This window comes from Acomys minous, assembly GCF_964271855.1.
Source record: "Acomys minous genome assembly, chromosome: 2".
Lineage (NCBI taxonomy): Eukaryota > Metazoa > Chordata > Mammalia > Rodentia > Muridae > Acomys > Acomys minous.
The window spans coordinates 145,825,423-145,842,313 of NC_140484.1; the positions used below are offsets into that span (position 1 = coordinate 145,825,423).

Here is a 16,891-nt window from a genome sequence, read left to right on the forward strand (position 1 = left end):
ACCGTCTTCCTCTACTCCTTGGGTCCTACACTCTCAAGTCCTTAGTTCAGCGGAGAGGCCGTTCTCACTTAGCCTGGAGAACGGGTGAGGCCTCTGTCGCTAGCTACCCCTCCTACTCTTGTTTCCTGGTCATCCTCTGGCCAGCTCACACGTGCAGCTGGGGCTGTGGACAAACAGCCCCACAGGATGTTCTCTCAACCACGTAGGTCACCCTAAGAGGTGACGTGTGTGTGCTTGGGGGACTTGGGGGAGTGCTGGCCTCTGCCCCAGCCCCGCCTAACATACTGAGCCAAGGTCTCCAGGCAGTGGCTGGCTGAGGTATCGGGCTGGGAGCAGGCCCGTCCTGTCTCCTTGGCTCAGTGTCCTCTTGCGCTCCCGGACCAAAGCTCTCTGGTGGCGCTTCATCCGCTCCAGCTGCTCCTCGGCGCCCATCTTGCCCTGCTGGTGGTCCCCTGAGTACAGGCGCTCCAAGGCACTCTTGGGTCTCTGAGGAGGAGGCGAGACACAGAGTAGATGGGGCAAGAAATGCTGCAGCTTCCTGCTTTTAGCACAGGGTCTCAGGTAGCCTAGGCTGGACCTGAATTCACTGTGTAGCCAAGGATAACCTTAAACTCCTGATCTCGCCCAAGTGCTGGGCTTACAGGTGTTGACAATCAAGCATGATTTATGCAGATCTGGGGATCCACCAAACCCAGGGCCTTACACAGGCTAGACAAGCACTCTACCAACTGAACTACACCTGCCCCCGCCCTGCTTAGTCATCTCAGCCACAGAAAATCACGCCCTCTAAGTACCCAACGCCCTTTGCCCTAATGAGTTTTCTGGACAGAGGCAGACCCTGAGGCTGGGCTGACATCTGTACTCCAGGGTGCACCTAGGGTACAGGCCTCTTGGACTTCTCACGGCCCTGCGAGGCTTGGCAGTCGTAAGGGAACAGAGGTGGCAGAGTAATGGCCTCTGGTGAGCAGGGAGGGGCTCTCTAAGGCTCGATGGTCACTGCCCATCCCGGGGCCCCTTCTACGGAGCGTAAGCCCCTCCACACCCTAAGGCCACTTACAGAGAAGGTCACAGCGCTGGTTTCGGCATTCAGACCCCTCCGGAGTGTGACATAGGGAGCAATGGTGGACGACTGCTGGAGCCTGGATGTGGAGCCCGAGAGCCCTTGGCGGGGAAGGAAGATCAGGTGTGTCGGTGGCCGCCATTCCCAAGGCCTCCCTCGTCACCCCGCCCTCAGGAGGGACCAAAGAGCCCCCCACTTGTCCTGCTCTTTCCCCGTGGGCCTAGATGAGGGGGAACACAGGCAGAGAGGAGGGGTGGCCTGGGGTGGCCTGGGGTGGCCTTTGTCCCTGCAGAGCTGCTTCCACACAGAGGCGCCGGGCTGCAGCAGGCGGAAAGAGAACCAAGAGCCTCATCCCTCTGCGGCGGAGTCATGGGGAATCCCGCTAGGGAGAAACCGGGAGGCCCGTGAAGAGAGCTTACGACAGGGCTCCCCGAGACTCTGGCTGACACAGGTCTCAGTGCTGGAGGGTCCCAGCACCCCAGCCTGCAGGCTGCTGTGCAGAGCCGGGTGTTGGGGTGGCTGGCCTCCTCTGCGATCAGCTAACTGGTAAATGTTTAATTTCTCTTACCTTTCGTTTCTTTAAACTTTAAAGAATTATTTTATGTATATTGGTGTTTTACCTGTATGTATGTATGTATGTATATATATATATATATATATATATACATACACACACACACACATATATGCCACCTGCATGAGTTATGGACAGTTGTGAACCGCCATGTGGGTGCTGGGAATTGAACCCGTGCTCCCTGGAAGAGCTGTCAGCATTCTTAACCACTAAGCTATCTCTCCAGCCTCTGCCTCAGCCCCTTTCTCCATCTTTAAAATGGAAGGCGTAACAGCACCTGCCTAGCAGCACTGTTGAGTATGAGGCTCACACACAACAGTTCAACAGTGTCAGACTTTAGGGCAATCACTATTCTTGCTCCTGGAGACAGAAATGGAGAGGAAAAATAGACCACTCCTGAAGAGAAAAGAGGGAGGGAAGTCGGCTGTGTGTGGGAGGAAGGCAGGTCCTCCCCCTCAGCAGTCCCAGCTAGAGGCAGTGTGCAGACCAGGATCTAAGGCCCAGGAAGAGGGGACGCGTGGGGACGCGTGGCGGAGTGGAGGGAGACGCTCCATAGCAGGTCTTACCTCTGCCTGGCAGCGTCTGGTATCTGCTCTCAGAGCCCACGAGGCCCAGGGAGGGCTGAGGCACATCCCCACTGAAGCTGGCCAGCTCTGGCTCACTCACATAGGACCGGAGCTCCACCTGTGGACAGAGTCTGAGGCCATCAAGTCACTAGTGTCACACCCACCGCCCTTTCCACACTCAGCCTTTTCAGCCCACCTTCGAGTCCCCGTTTACACACTGGCCCTGCTCACGGTCCCTCTTCCTCTCATCTGACTGTCGCTTGAGGCCTCGCACAGATGTGTGCCGAATGATGGTGGCTTCTCTTGGGAGAGGTGGCACAGCTGGGGGCTGGTCCTCTGGGCTGTAGAGTTCAGGAAGTGGTGGCCTGGGAGGTGCCTCATCTTCCTGTTCAAAAAGAACCAGACCCAGTGTTCAGGAGGATGGGATTGAAGGGGTGCTGTTACCTAGTACTGCCACAGGGTGGGCTGAAGGGGGTGCTGTACACAGTACTGCCACAGGGTCAGCTGAAGGGGGTGCTGTACACAGTACTGCCACAGGGTCAGCTGAAGGGGGTGCTGTACACAGTACTGCCACAGGGTCAGCTGAAGGGGGTGCTGTACACAGTACTGCCACAGGGTCGGCTGAAGGGGGTGCTGTACACAGTACTGCCACAGGGTGGGCTGAAGGGGGTGCTGTACACAGTACTGCCACAGGGTCAGCTGAAGGGGGTGCTGTACACAGTACTGCCACAGGGTGGGCTGAAGGGGGTGCTGTACACAGTACTGCCACAGGGTGGGCTGAAGGGGGTGCTGTACACAGTACTGCCACAGCTACTTCAGAGGTACGCCACCACCCCAGCCAAGGAACCTCTGCGGGGCCACCTCATCCCAACTCTTCTCTTTGATCCAATATGCTTTCTAGTTTCAAAGTCTTGCCGGGCTGTGTCCCCCAGCTCCAGCACTTGGTGTCCTGGACCTACACTCTGGGCAGTGTCAGATGACACCTGCTTCCTCAGCATGTGCTGCAGGGAGGGGGTGCTGTCTACCACTTCTGAGATGGTAACAGCACACACCCCAGGGACAGACAGCTACTGCACCCACAGGCTCAGAGGCTCGGCTCACAGACCTGGGTCCTGTGTGGTGTGGGGGTGTTTATCAGTCTGCTTCCTCTCTCTCTCTCTCTCTCTCTCTCTCTCTCTCTCTCTCTCTCTCTCTCTCTCTTCCCCCCCTTCCCCCACCCCCCCCCCCGAAATGAACATTCTTACAAGTCTCTCCTGCCTGCCTTGGCCTGACAGGTGGGCAGAAGAGGCAGCTGCACTGCAGGTCATGTCCTGGGAAGCAGGGAACAAGGTCAGTTTCCTTGGTACTCAGTGTGCTTACTGGGTCCTTGGTGGCTGTGGCTCCTCCATGCCAGGAGACCACGCCTGACTGCCCAGAAAGCTCACTCACTGCTGACAGCTGGACTGCCTTCCGCCTTAACTTCCTATCCTTACTCCAGTTTCACCTTGTATTTCAAGATTCCACAGCATTTAGAAAAGAGTACAAGCTGGTTTTACAGTCACCAACATCCTTGAAATGTTTTTTCAAATTTCATTTAGTGCATTTGTATGTGTGCATCTGTGCGCACATGCGTCAGGGCACACACATACCATGACACGCAAATGCAGGTCAAAGGCAACATGTGGGAATCTATTCTCCACTTCTACTGTGTGGGTCTTGGGGGATCCAACTCAGGTTAGGCTTGGTAGTGAACACCTTTATCAGCTGAGCCACCTCACTGGTCCCCCGTCAGCGGTCTTTGAAAGCAGCACACTTCACTAACGGGCAAAAGGTAAGCCACCTGCCTAAGACGGGCAGGCACAGGCTCCCTAGAATTAGCAGTTTCCAATCCTGACAAGACATCAGAATCACTAGGGTCTAGAAAGCTCTCCAGAAAGAAAAACCCAAAATACCCATTGCCTGTCATTGAAGAGAGTAACTAGAGACAAGGTTGGAGGGGGGAACACTTTCTTAGGCACTTTCTTTGTAGTCTTGTTTCTGTGTCCTTTGAAATTACCCGTTACTGGTTATTTTAATTTAATTTTGTTTTTTGAGACAGGGTTTTTCTGTGTAGCGTTGGGTGTCCTAGACTGGCTCTGTAGACCAGGCTGGCCTTGTACTCACAGCGATCTGCCTTTGCCTCCCAAGCACTGGGATTAAAGGTACGTGCCACCACCGCCTGGCCAGGCCCAACACATCTTAATGTCATTTTTCACAATGGATATCTTAATAATAATCTTTATATGTACATTATATGTAGGTGCGTATGAGTGCAAACGCCCTTGGGAGCCAGAGGCTTCAGATCTCCTGGAGCACACAGACGGCTGGGAACCACCAGATGTCAGGTTAGGAGGCAAACTTCAATGCTCTGAAGAGCAGTGAGTGCGCTCAATCACTGAGCTCTCTCTCCAGGCCCTAGATACTTAAATGTTTTAAAGCTGGGCGGTGGTGGTACACGCCTTTAATCCCAGCATTCAGGGAGGTAGAGGCAGGTGAATCTCTGTGAGTTCGAGTCCAGCCTGGTCTACAAAGCCAATTCCAGGACAGCCAAGGCTACACAGAGAAACCCTGTTTTGAAAAACTAAGACAAATTCAATATTTATTTTTGTTTTCTGTTTATGGATGTTTTGCCTGTACAACTAAGTTCATGGTGCCCACGGAGGCCAGAAAAGGGCATCACATCCCCCGGAACTGGAGTTACAGTCAATGTTAGGTGCCAAATGGGTGCTGGGAATCGAACCTGGGTCTTCTGCAAGATCAGACAGTGTTCTTAACTGTGGAGCCATCTCTCTAGCCCTAGGACATATATTTCTGTTACACAAATATGAATGTCTAAAAACAAGCAAACAACCATACAAAATAGTAAAACTGGGGCTGGAGAGATGGCCCGGAGGTTAAGAACGCTGGCTGTTCTTCCAAAGGTCCTGAGTTCAATCCACAGCAACCACATGGTGGCTCACAGCCATTGATAATGAGACCTGGTGCCCTCTCCTGGCCTGCTGGCACATATACAGGCAGACTACTATATAAATAATAAATAAATTAATCATAAAAAAAAAGTAAAACTGGGGCTGTCAACAGTTAAAAACTGAATACTTATCCAGAGGACCCAGGTTCCAACATCTGCTCAGAAGGAAACTGAGGGAGCTCAGAAAAATGATGGACTTGCCCAAGGACCCAGCTAAAGCTGAGGGCTGGATCTCAGTGTCCTGGCTCCCAGGCTAGCACCTCCCGCTCTGTCCGGCAAGGCTGCTGCTTAAACCTGTACCTCACACTAGGCTTTGGGGAGGAGAGATCTCAGATCGACTAAAAGCAGCGAGTCTGCCAATACAGCTCCTGTGAGTCATGACCACGCTGGGGTGGACTCTAACGATGCAGGTGTTGGGGTCACACTGCTGCAAAAACGGCCAGTAAACTCAGTGGTCACCAAGCTGCATTTGGGTGGAGCCACTTTTTCGGTCTGTCGCCAGTGCCTTGTGAAAGGAACAGACTTGTGCTCCTATCTCTACAGGAAGTAACAAGCACGCCCTCAGGCCCTCGTGGCCATGGCTTACCACCTGAGGCTTTGCCTTGGTTGGTGACTGAAGAGGAGACATCACTTTCCTCAGCTGGGGTGGGTGAGGTCGGTATGGCAGGTAGGTCTGCAGCTGTGGGAAGAGCCGGACCTCCAGAGGGGTCCGCACAGGGCTGGTGGGAGGGCTGGGCTGCAGGGCCGGCTTGCTTTCAGTTGGAGAGAGTGAAGGCACGGATGGGTGAGGGAACAAAGGCACCGTTTTCCTTTCTGAGGGTATGGAGAGAGACAACAGAAGGGTAGAATCAAGACCCTGTTCCTTAGTACACAAGTGAGGTAACTACCACAGAGACTGCCTCTGAGAGCCGTCCCGCCTGCCCCTCCCGTCCCCACGTCACCAGGAAGATGGCTGGCTGCCTAACCTGGGTTTTTGACAGATCCCACCAGGACTCTGTAGTTCTCTTTATTCGCACTCAGGCCTGCCATGACATCTTCAATCCTCCACAGATCCTTCTGTATCTGTGATTTCTCCTGGGGAAGACAGGGCGCTGGTTCAGGGTCTTCTTGGCTCCTCACTAGAACCTTCTTCTGAGGATTTGTCATATGTCTTTCGTCAGAGTCTGTCACCAGAGGGGTGACACGACCTTTGAAAACCTGCCAGGGCTGGTTATCAAGCCCACTCAAAGTCTGCTTGAGAACCAGGCTAGTGACAGACGCTGGGAGCAGGGTTCACCAGCTCAACCGGCCTACTTCACCTAACGTAAAAATAGATTGCCGTGAACAGCACAGGACTCAACTTGATTGATGAACGCAACACCTAGTCAATCTCCCAGAGACAGAAAGGAGAACAGGAAGCCAGGACTAGAGGAGAGGATGGGGAAGAGAACAGGCTTTCAGTTCCACAGGATGGAAAATTCTGAAATATGACTTAACGAGAGTACATTTAAAGCCAGTTGGGATGCTTCTTGTGGGGACACATACCCTAACTGCCAGCACTCAGTAAGCAGGTGCAGGACTGGCCTACCCCGCTGAAGGCCAGCCTGGGCCACATGACAAAACTCTAGCTTTGGGGGAAAAAAAAAGTGGCAGGGTGTGGTGGCGCACGTCTTTAGCCCCAGCACTCGGGAGGTAGAGGCAGGTGGATCTCTGTGAGTTCGAGGCCAGCCTGGTCTACAAAGTGAGTAAAGTGAGTCCAGGACAGCCAAGGATACACAGAGAAACCCTGTCTCAAAAAAAAAAAAAAAAAAAAACTTGGAAAAAAATAAAGGAAAGAAAATAAAAGAAATTAGTGAAGAGCTAAGATTAGCATTTCAAGTTCAAGGCCAGCCTGGGTTATATAGGGAGACCTGTCTCAAAAAACTATGATCTACAGACACGCGTCAGTGTCAACTAGACAGAACCGCTGGGAATACTTTAGCAATAGCAGTCAGTTGGTATGTTACGGTAAGAACTGTGCAATGCTGTTTCCAATGAAGGGAATGGGGGGGGGGGTTAGGTGTATTTAGGGGTTCTCTGAGGTCCTTCCTGAGCCAGAGTCTCTATCTTGTTCTTGGCTGGTCTCCCAGAACCACCTATGGGCAAGTGGGGGGACAGTAGGCCCATGGAAAAACCGAATCTCCCCAAAGAAGCTGCTCATTTCCTAGGGTCAGGGGCTGCCCAGGGTCCACACGGTCACTGAGTGGCCTGAAGAGGGACCTGGTCAGAACTCATCATCACTCAGCAAGTCCAGGTCCCCAAGCGGCTCAGCATGGTGCCCCGTGCACAAGGAGCCTCCAGGGACACTGCTGAACTCAATGCTCTGAATCTGTCAGAGCCCCAAGAAGAGACAGATCTGAAGCAGATGGGGGAAGCAGGCCATTCTCCATCTTAAAGCTGTTAAGGGTGGGGCAGAAGCCTGCTGCCTACCACAGTAGGAGAACACAGGTCAGCTGGAATGTGCTAACTTTCATGCTAAAGCCACCTTTTCCATAATGGGTAGGGGCCACAGAGATGGGGATCACCTAGCCTGCACCCCAGAGATGCAAAAGAGAGTAAAGGAGAGGAGAGGAGCCTCCAGGGACTGAGTTCACTCTCTCTCCTCAGGCCAAGGAGTGACTCAGAGGGCAGACAGGGGCTGGGCTTCCCACTGCTGTCTAGGGAGCCCAGGAGAAGCTCGCCCTGGGCCTCCAAAGTGCACTCCAAGCGGGTATGGGTACCGCATGTGTCCCTCTTGTCTCTGTCCTAAACACTGAGAGCTAGGCCCGCAGAGCAGAGAGGCTTCTGCCAAGGGAGAGCTTGGGATAGCTGATTTGCAGAGCTCACAGCCCTAACAGGCTAGTGATGAGGCCGAGGGAGGTGACAACCCTCTTTCTTGGTTACCTGGAAGAAAAAGGCTCGTCGGTGTTGCTCCTGCAGGGTCTGCTTTAGCTGCTCCACGTCCCTCTCCAACTTTAAGTACTCATTCCAGGCGTTCTCCATCTCCTATTGGCCAGGAAAACATTTCTGGTCCCTGGATGCCCCCTCACCTCATCCCCTCCCCAGAGTCAAGAGCACCCTGGCTACCTGGGCCGCCCACTCCCCCACCCCAAGATGGTTTCCCTCCTCGCCTTGCATGTACCACACCAGACTGCCGGCTACAACAGTGGAGGCTCTGACATCTCAGCGTGCACTGTGCACAGGCTAGAACACAGCCTGAAGACCTCTCCAAGAAACTGGGCCTCCCTAAACGTCCTCATGGAACGAAGCCTCGGATGTGGATAGAGTCAGATGTGCGACCCCTGGATGAGCCGCCACCAGGAGGCAGGGACAAGTTCTCACCCCTGGCCTTCAACACAGCAGCAGGGGAGATGGGAATACAGCCATGGCCAGCCCATGTCACCACATCACCATGCCTATCACCGTGTCACCCTCTCCATACCGTGGACTCTCTGCAGAGCTCCGCACGGATGTGCACGAGGTCCTCCTGCAGGAGCTTCTGCTGGCACGTGATCTTGTCCAGGTGCTGCGGCTGCCCGCGGTACTGCTCTGTCTGCCTATGCAGGACCTCCAGCACGGATTCCAGCTGGTCCTGTGCCACAAACGGCCAAGAGCAAGAGTGACCCCAACGGGCAAGACAACGGGGCCAAAGCGGCCAGAGCTGAGCTGAAGCAGACACAGGGCCTGAGAGAGGAGCAGCTCAGACTGTCAATAATCTACATGTCAAATCTACTGTCAAATATCTACAAGGTGAGTGCACACCTTCTGATTCTGTATAGAGTATATGGAAACAAATGAACAAACTGACAGAAAAGCTTCACAAGCTCTCGTGAAAAAAAGGCACGGCAGAACTCTAGGTTTCGTGGGTCAGGCCATCAGAGCCAACAGTGAAGGCCCTCTCCCAGGCTGAGCCTGGGGCCAGCACAGAATGAGGGGGTTCTTGAGCCAAGCAGACTGTTCTCTCTGAAAGGAGTGGAGGCTCAGATAGGAGTCTCTGAGGAATATACCCTTAGACAAAAGACTGGGTAAACTAACGCTTTTATTTATTTATTGTGGCTTTTTAAAAACAGGACCAAGCACTGCGTGGCTGAGGATGACCTTAACATTCTGACTCCCCCTTGAGTTTACCTTCTAGATGGCAGGATTGTAGGTGTGTGCTACCCACAGCTGGCTTTTGTCATGCGAGGATGGAGGCAGGGGCTTCACACATGTTAGGCAAGCACTCCAAAACCCGATCTGTACCTCTAGCCCTTCCTGTTCATCAATGCTAACATGAGACGGCAAATCCTGTGTCAGCAAAGACAAGAGCGACCCCATGCCTCTCCGCCCGTCCCCGCTACTATGCAGAAACCATGCATACTTTATTCTCTTTGAGAGCTCGGATCTTGTCTTCCAAGTCCTGCAGGATCCTGTCTTGTTCACAGAAGATGCTCAGCTTGACCTATCAGCAAGAAGGAGGAAGAGGGCGGGGGAGGGGTGAGAACAGGGCATGGCCCGGGGAATACCAACAGAAAGCCTCCGGCCAGAGAACCATGCAAACCCTTCGGGAAGCTGCCCAGGTCCAGGTCAGGAGGTGGCCTAGGAGCCAGCCTGTCACTGGTAACTCACGTCAATGTCACTCTCAGCGATCTTCATCGGCTTCAGACTTCGATCCTTAAGAAGATCTCGGCCTGTCATCTGGGAGGTGAACAATTTAATGATTAATTTGTCGTGCAGAGCCGAAAATCAGGAAGGAAGTTTAGTCCTATGGTGGATGGATGTGGAGGTCTCAGCAGAGGCGGGAGGCACATGGCACAAGATGGGCAAAAACTCAAGCACTATCTGCACTGTTGTAATGCCTCCTCCATTTTATGGGAAAACAGAAACTTTCTGGCCATCTTAAAGAGAATGCAAGTTACAGGGCCAGCAATTTGCCCCACATGAGCATGACACATTTCTGAGTCTTTGGAGGCTTACCGTTGGTAAGAGAGGCCCGCTACTACAGCTGGCAATAAACACAGGCCTACCAGCTGCTGTCAGCCTGCTTGCTTCAGGTCTCTGAGAAGCACCCATCCTCACAGACAGGGACAGCCTTCCTCACCCTATGCTACTGAAAGATCCAACCAAAGGGAGAGAGGGACCCAGGTCAGTTGCAGCCAGTGTTTTAAAGTCCACAGGCAGATGACAGGGCTTGGCTACTGTAGTTACAACCTACTTCACCATCTCAACAAAGCAACCAACGAAGTCACCTCACTTCCAGGCTGGTGGAATGTCCTGTTTCACGCCTTCAGTCAGCTGTAAGCAGGCAGCGTGCTGCCTTCCTACTCTGACTGACACCCAACAAGCTGATGCCAACTCCCTACTGCAGGCCTCCAATTCCCCAGGGCACCTTCCTGCCTAGGTTATGGAGACGTGAGCTCCCACGGTCAGACTTAGCACCTCTCAAGTCAGGGAGCCCAGCACTGTTCTGTTTGGCAGGTCCGACCAGTGGTCATGGAGGATAGGGCAACCAGAGCAGAGGCAGGGAGTACGAGTGTGGTAGGCAGAGGGGCCCAGGATGGACAGACAGACAGCTGATGGAGGGGCAGCCTGTTTTTCTCCCCACTCCATCTAGAAGGCTCAAGATGTGTGGATCAGTCCATTCAGACTGGCCACAGCCACGTGCCCAACTGTCCTACACCCTGTCTCAGCAAGTCCAAGCCACTGTGAAATGACGTCTCTTTAAAAAAATGCTTATTTTACATGTATGGGTGTTTTGCCTGCGTGTATGTCTTGTGTACCATATACATTTGTCTGGGTGGAGGACAGAAGGTGGTGTTGGATCTCCTGTAATTACAGTTACAGTCGTGAGTTGCCACGCGGGTGCTGGGAATGGAACCGGAGTCTTCTGGAAGAAGAGGCAGTGAGTGCTCATCTCACCATGCCCATCAAATGACTTCTTGCTTTGAGCTGAGGACTGATTCCGTTTTGCCACACAGCAGAAGGCGGGGACCCTGGCCCTGTTTGTTTTGTGGCAAAGCCTGAATATAAGGCTTCGGCATAAGGGAAGACACTCAGCAAGCAGTCATGGGATTTCTTGAGGGGGGGGTGTCTGTGGCAGAGTGTGTGTACAAACATAGTTAGAACATATGGAGCCCTCCTCACAAGGGGAGGGCTGTGAGCAGGTCTCTTCTCTGAAGCCACCAGCCTTGGCTCGTTAACCAGCTAGAAATCACTTTCAAATTGAGGTACACTCTGGGGATTTCCCCAGCAAACTCTTCCCCCTCTTCCCCTGAAGCTCTTTATTGAGGATGTACTCTCTGATGCTTAAATAAGGCACGGGATCTAAGCGAGCAATGCCTCATTTATCTCGCACCATCAGGAAAGAAATGAGGTGTCTACACACAAAGGCATCGTGAGAGAGAGATGTAAATTAAGCTTTCTGGTGGCATCCCCAATGGAAGTGTGCCCTTCACTGCTGTCCTTGGTGACTCAGGAGCCAAGCTTTTGTCTCTCCTCTCCCCCCACGGAGATCCATGGTCCTTCTTTTCTAAGAAATCGGCTTCTCTTGTCCTCTTTAGTGTGCTGTTCATAGGACAGTGGGAGCTAGGAATTCAAAGTGCTTGCCTTTCTTCCTTCCCTTTGAGTGGGTTTGGTGCCCTTCAGAGTGTTCCTCTCACACTGCTGCCTGTCTCTGCCGTGGTGCTTAGAGCATCAGATTACAATGATGTTTGCTCCTTGTCCTCTCCAGACATATTAGCCACATTGGGGGCCACTGTGGAGACTACAATGTATTTTCTCTACCCTTGACGCCCAGCCAGAACCTGGCATATGGAGATCAGGAGATGGCCAGCTGATGAGCTCATGAACATGTCAAAATCACTCTGCCTGGTCTGGCTTCCTATGGAGCAAAGGTCACAGGCCACAGGGCACCGGCTCCCTGAAAGCCTTACATAGCTCAGAGGTCCTTCAGCTTAGCTCTCTTCTGTTCCTGAGAAAGGATGCTCTGATGAACAGTAGCGTATGGCAGCTTAGTTTCCCTTTTTAAATTGTGCTCTATGGTAACAGTATTTCTGTCCACTTAAAACCCCAACAAATGCCCCCAGTATCTGTCACCAGAAAAATCAAAGGTCTCGGGGCCTCATTCATCCTAGAGAATCTCTTCATGGGAAAAGACTCAGGGCCTCTGGGCCGTCCCACCGGCTCCTCTATCACATCAGGACACGACACCTGCCCCCCAAGTCTGTAGCCTCCCTCAGAATGCTCCAAGAGCTGGGTACACTGCAAAGGAGACATGGGGTGGCCACCCAGTTCCAGACTGGGACCTGCACGTCAAAATCCTGCCCCACAAAAGGCAAAGACGGTGGAACCTAAGGCTTCTCTAAAGTGTGTAGAAACTGCTGTTCCCTCCCAAGAAACTCACGCTCGGCCCTATCTGTGTGAAGGCTGACAAGTGAGGATGGAGACACAACACAACGCAAGCCAGGCAGCTCCCCAACCCTCTGCAACACAAAAGATGGAGCCACAGGACACCACAGATGAGCAGCTCAGCCCAATGCGTTGGCCACAATGCTGAGGAGAGCTCTGGTAAAAGAAAAATCAACCAAAATGACTTGCAGGAAGCGCGGAGCACTCAGGAGAGCAACTGCTTAAGCAAGTGATGGTGCTGGCCCTGCGCCAGCAGCAATGGAATGGCCCCGCCTGGGTGCGGTCAGCTTACGCTTCTCCTGGGCCGACAGCCCCGTGCTGACTTCTTCAGCACTTTGTAAAGCACGTTGATCAAAGGTTCATTATTTTTAATCTGTTGCAAACAGAAAGGCAAACACAACAAAACGTAACAGGTGAGACATCCAACAACACTTGAAGCAGCCACAGTCTGGGGGGGCGGGGGGCTGGCGAAGGGGAACCTCAAAGATGAGGTGCGCAGACAGTCGAGAGGAGCCTGGGTGGTGGTGTGAGTTCCCAGCTGCGCCTCTAAGAGCAGGCAGGAGCAGCTTGCTTGCTCAGGGGCCCCCTGTGCAGGCTGACCATGCACAGGAGCCACTTCTCAGCTCACTCCCTTCCTGTGTCTGCTGCAGGAGGTGAGGGGAAGCCTGACAGAAGACACCGGCCTCTTCTTGCCTCCCTCCCCACATGCTGTCACACCTGGAGTCTTGGTTTAGAGTAACGCCATGCAGTCATCTCATTTCTAACAATTATGTTCCAAAGAAAAGTCCTCAGGCTTTGCTTTCACACTTGCGGTACAGCTGAAATGTTCACGCCTAACCGATGGTCCCAAATGCTTACAATCTGTTCTGGTTATAGTCTGTTGGGCCTGTGAGATGGCTCAGTGGGTGATGCTGCCACCGAGCCCGAGGACCTGAGCTTAATCACCACGATCCATACGGTGGACGGAGAGACACAGCTTCTGCAGGCTGTCCTCTGACCTCCACATGCATGCCCTAACATATGCACACACACCTACACACACACACACACACACACACACACACACACGCGCGCGCGCGCATGTACACAGGGACACAGACATGTTAAAGAAAACAGTGTCAGCCGGGCGTGGTGACGCACGCCTTTAATCCCAGCACTTAGGAGGCAGAGGCAGGTGGATCTCTATGAGTTTGAGGCCAGCCTGGTCTACAGAGTGAGTCCAGGACGGCTAGGGCTACACAGAGAAACCCTGACTCGAAAAACAAAACAAAACAAAACAAACAAACAAAAAAAGAAAATACTGCCTCCACCCTCCTGGTGGGCAGGTCCCAGGCTGACGGACATTTTATTTTTTATTACAGGGTTGGAAATGGCGCTCAGGGCCTCATGTATACTAGACAAGTGCTTCACCCCAAGTCACACGCCCAGCTTGGCCTCAGGATGCCTGCTCGGACTCCCCAACTTTAGTGTGCAGAGTCACCTGGAAGGCTGGCTGTACCCCAGAGGTTCTTGTGAAGCAGCTCTGCACTAGGACTCTAGATGTTGAGTTCCCAACAGATTCCCAGGTGCTATGGCTGCAGCTGGCAGGGGCCACACCTGGGAAGCAGCACTTGCGAGGGAAGTGCAGCTCAGCAGGTCCAGGGCTTGTCTAGTAGTCCCAAAGCCCTGGGCTCCATCCTGTACCGCGTGGCCCGGACACAGATATACCTGCAACCCCGTACTCAGGTGACAGAGGCGGCAAGATACAAGTCCAAGGTCACTGGGCTTCTAGGGACAACCTGAGATAGATGAGACCTTGTCTCGGAACAAAAACAAAAATATACAAAACCACCACTTTGAGTCAATCTTTCTCAACCCTGGCTGTATTTTAAAAAAAAAAAAAAAACACCAAAGAGGAGCTGGAGAGATGGCTCAGAGGTTAAGAGCACCATTTGCTCTTTCAAAGGTCTTGAGTTCAATTCCCAGCAACCACATGGTGGCTCACAACCATCTATAATGAGATCTGGTGCCTCTTCTGGTGTGCAGGTGTACATGCAGGGAGAACATTGCATACATAATAAATAAACAAATCTTTTTAAAAAGACCTCTAAGAAATTGTTCAGTTTGATTCTTAAAAGGGTAATGTTTAAATATATTATCAATTAGGTCAGAGTCTCTAAGCATAGGACTCAAACATTGATGTGCATTGTAGTAGCTTGAATGAAAATGGGGCCAGAGGCTATTAGGAGGTGTGGCCTTGCTGGAGGGAGCGGTCACTGGGGGCAGGCTTTGAGGACTCAGATGTTCAAGCCATGCCCAGTTGGAATCACTTCCTGCTGCTTTCGGGGCAAGATGTAGAACTCTCAGCTCCTCCTCCAGCCCCACACCTGCCTGCGTGCTACCATGCTTCCCGCCATGATGACAACAGACTAAACCTCTGAACTGTAAGCCAGCCCCAGGGAAATGTTTTCCTTTATAAGAACTGCCGTGGTCATAGCATCTCTTCAAAGCAATAGACACCCTGACTAAAACATGCATTTTAGAAGTTCCCCAGTGGATTAGTTCACTGTTGGGGTTGTAATCTCTGTCCCTGAATGGCAGGCCTCAAATGTCAGCGTGCACAAGAGCCACACCAAAGCTTGACTTTGTGCCCAGGTTCTGGGCACGGAGTGCTAACTCAGCAGAGACCTCTAGATTTGCCTTCAAAAACAAAACTTATTGACTTATTTCTCTGAGTGTACACCCCGTAGTGCATGTGTGGAGGTCAGAGGACCACGTGCGGACTTGGTTCTCTGCTTCCACTACATGGATCCCGAGGGTCAAAATCGGGTCAGGGGGCATCTTTGTCTGCTCTACCTCCAACCCCCGCATTTAAATTTGTTTTTACTTATTTATGTATGTATCCTTGGCTGACCTGGAACTATGCAGTCCAGGTTGGCTTTGAACTTGAAGCAATCCTTCTGCCTCTGCCTTACTGAGTGCTAGGACTACAGGCCTATAGAATGCCAGGCTCTGAAATTTGTTTGCTCTTTGAGATAAGAGTCTCTGTAGGAAGCTTTGGTGGCTGTCCTGGAACTCACTATGTAGACCAGGCTGGCCTCAAGCTCAGAGAGTCACTGACCTCTGCTCTCAGTGTTGGGACCCAAGGTATGAGCCAGCTTACTAGAAAAAGGAAAAAAAAAAAACCACTTTTATTTTTAAAGGGAGGAAGTCATTATGTTCTGTGGAATGGGTTCTAATTTATAGGCTCAAATGATCCTCCTGTCTCAGTCCTCCCAAAAGGCTGGGACTACAGATGTGTATTATCATACATGGCTCAGATATGTATTTTTAAAATCAAGTTCCTGGATGTTCTATAAATAGTCGATGCCCCAGATAACAACCTAAAAAAACTGCCCCAGAAGCTGACTTTGGAAACAGACAAGCCCTGAGCTCAGGCTCAAACTGTCAGAGAGCCCACGGTGCTACAGATGTGAAGCCAACAATGGCACACTCCTCTTCAGTGACAAGGGACTCCCTGGGGTTGAAGGCAACCTTCTGCGTCTACAAAAACATCACCTGAGCAGGCAACCTCATCTGAGTGTTTCACGGCTGTACAAAAATAACTCAACCAGGAGCATAGATAGGCAAGCACACACAGTCCAGGAACGTCACTTGAACCTAATTATCTGAGACCAGCCTAGGTAACACGGTGAGATGCAATTTAAAACAATAATTTTTAAAAATGCTATGGATGACAGCAATTCCGCCACAGCCCACTCTTTTAAGCCAGTCAACAGAGTGCAGGATCAGGGAAGCAGAATTTCCAAAGGCAACAAACTTGGTGCTGACGTCAGTCCCCGCCATGGGACTCTGCAGAATTTCCTTAACCTCTCTCAGACATGGGCTCTTGGTTAACAGGCTAGGGACAGTCATTCCTATTCCTCAGGGTTACTGTGAGAACTGAAACACAAGTGAACCGAGTGCCCAGACACTGCCAGGCAGAGCAGACGTGTCATCACTGCTCAGTCCTTTTGACCCTGGCATCACCAAGAGAAAGGCCAAAGAAGCAAGCACTACGCCAAACATGTTGGCTAAGAGCGTCTCCTAAGAGGTGCCTGACCCGCTCACCTGGCCCCACGCAGTGCTATTCACCTGAGGAAAACCTGTGCAAGGTGCTAGAGAAATCACCACCCAAACTCAGGAAACTGTCAGCTAGCTGATCAGAGGGGTGGTGGGCCCTGGACCCTTGGCGGGACAAGAACATGAAAGAATCTATGTCAACTCAGCAGAGTGAGGGGATCAGCAGCTCAGATATAGGCGGGAGAAATATTGGAGAAGCTCACTCTAGGGCTGCGGATATA

The 16,891-nt window shown here is 52.1% G+C and overlaps 1 protein-coding gene across 11 annotated transcripts in view; it reads right to left on the reverse strand.

Annotated features, from left to right (window-relative positions):
* PLEKHA7 (pleckstrin homology domain containing A7) overlaps positions 1 to 16,891 on the reverse strand; it is a 203,595-nt gene that overhangs the window by 10,614 nt on the left and 176,090 nt on the right. For all 11 annotated transcript variants that reach the window (XM_084771585.1, XM_084771588.1, XM_084771586.1 and 8 more), the window contains 10 exons: positions 9,792 to 9,860; positions 9,544 to 9,624; positions 8,626 to 8,775; positions 8,088 to 8,189; positions 6,152 to 6,260; positions 5,773 to 5,999; positions 2,397 to 2,585; positions 2,201 to 2,318; positions 1,058 to 1,161; positions 286 to 486 (listed from right to left, as the gene is read on the reverse strand). In XM_084771585.1, coding sequence (XP_084627711.1) covers positions 286 to 486; positions 1,058 to 1,161; positions 2,201 to 2,318; positions 2,397 to 2,585; positions 5,773 to 5,999; positions 6,152 to 6,260; positions 8,088 to 8,189; positions 8,626 to 8,775; positions 9,544 to 9,624; positions 9,792 to 9,860 — 1,350 coding nt within the window. The remainder of the gene's footprint in view (positions 1 to 285; positions 487 to 1,057; positions 1,162 to 2,200; positions 2,319 to 2,396; positions 2,586 to 5,772; positions 6,000 to 6,151; positions 6,261 to 8,087; positions 8,190 to 8,625; positions 8,776 to 9,543; positions 9,625 to 9,791; positions 9,861 to 16,891) is intronic.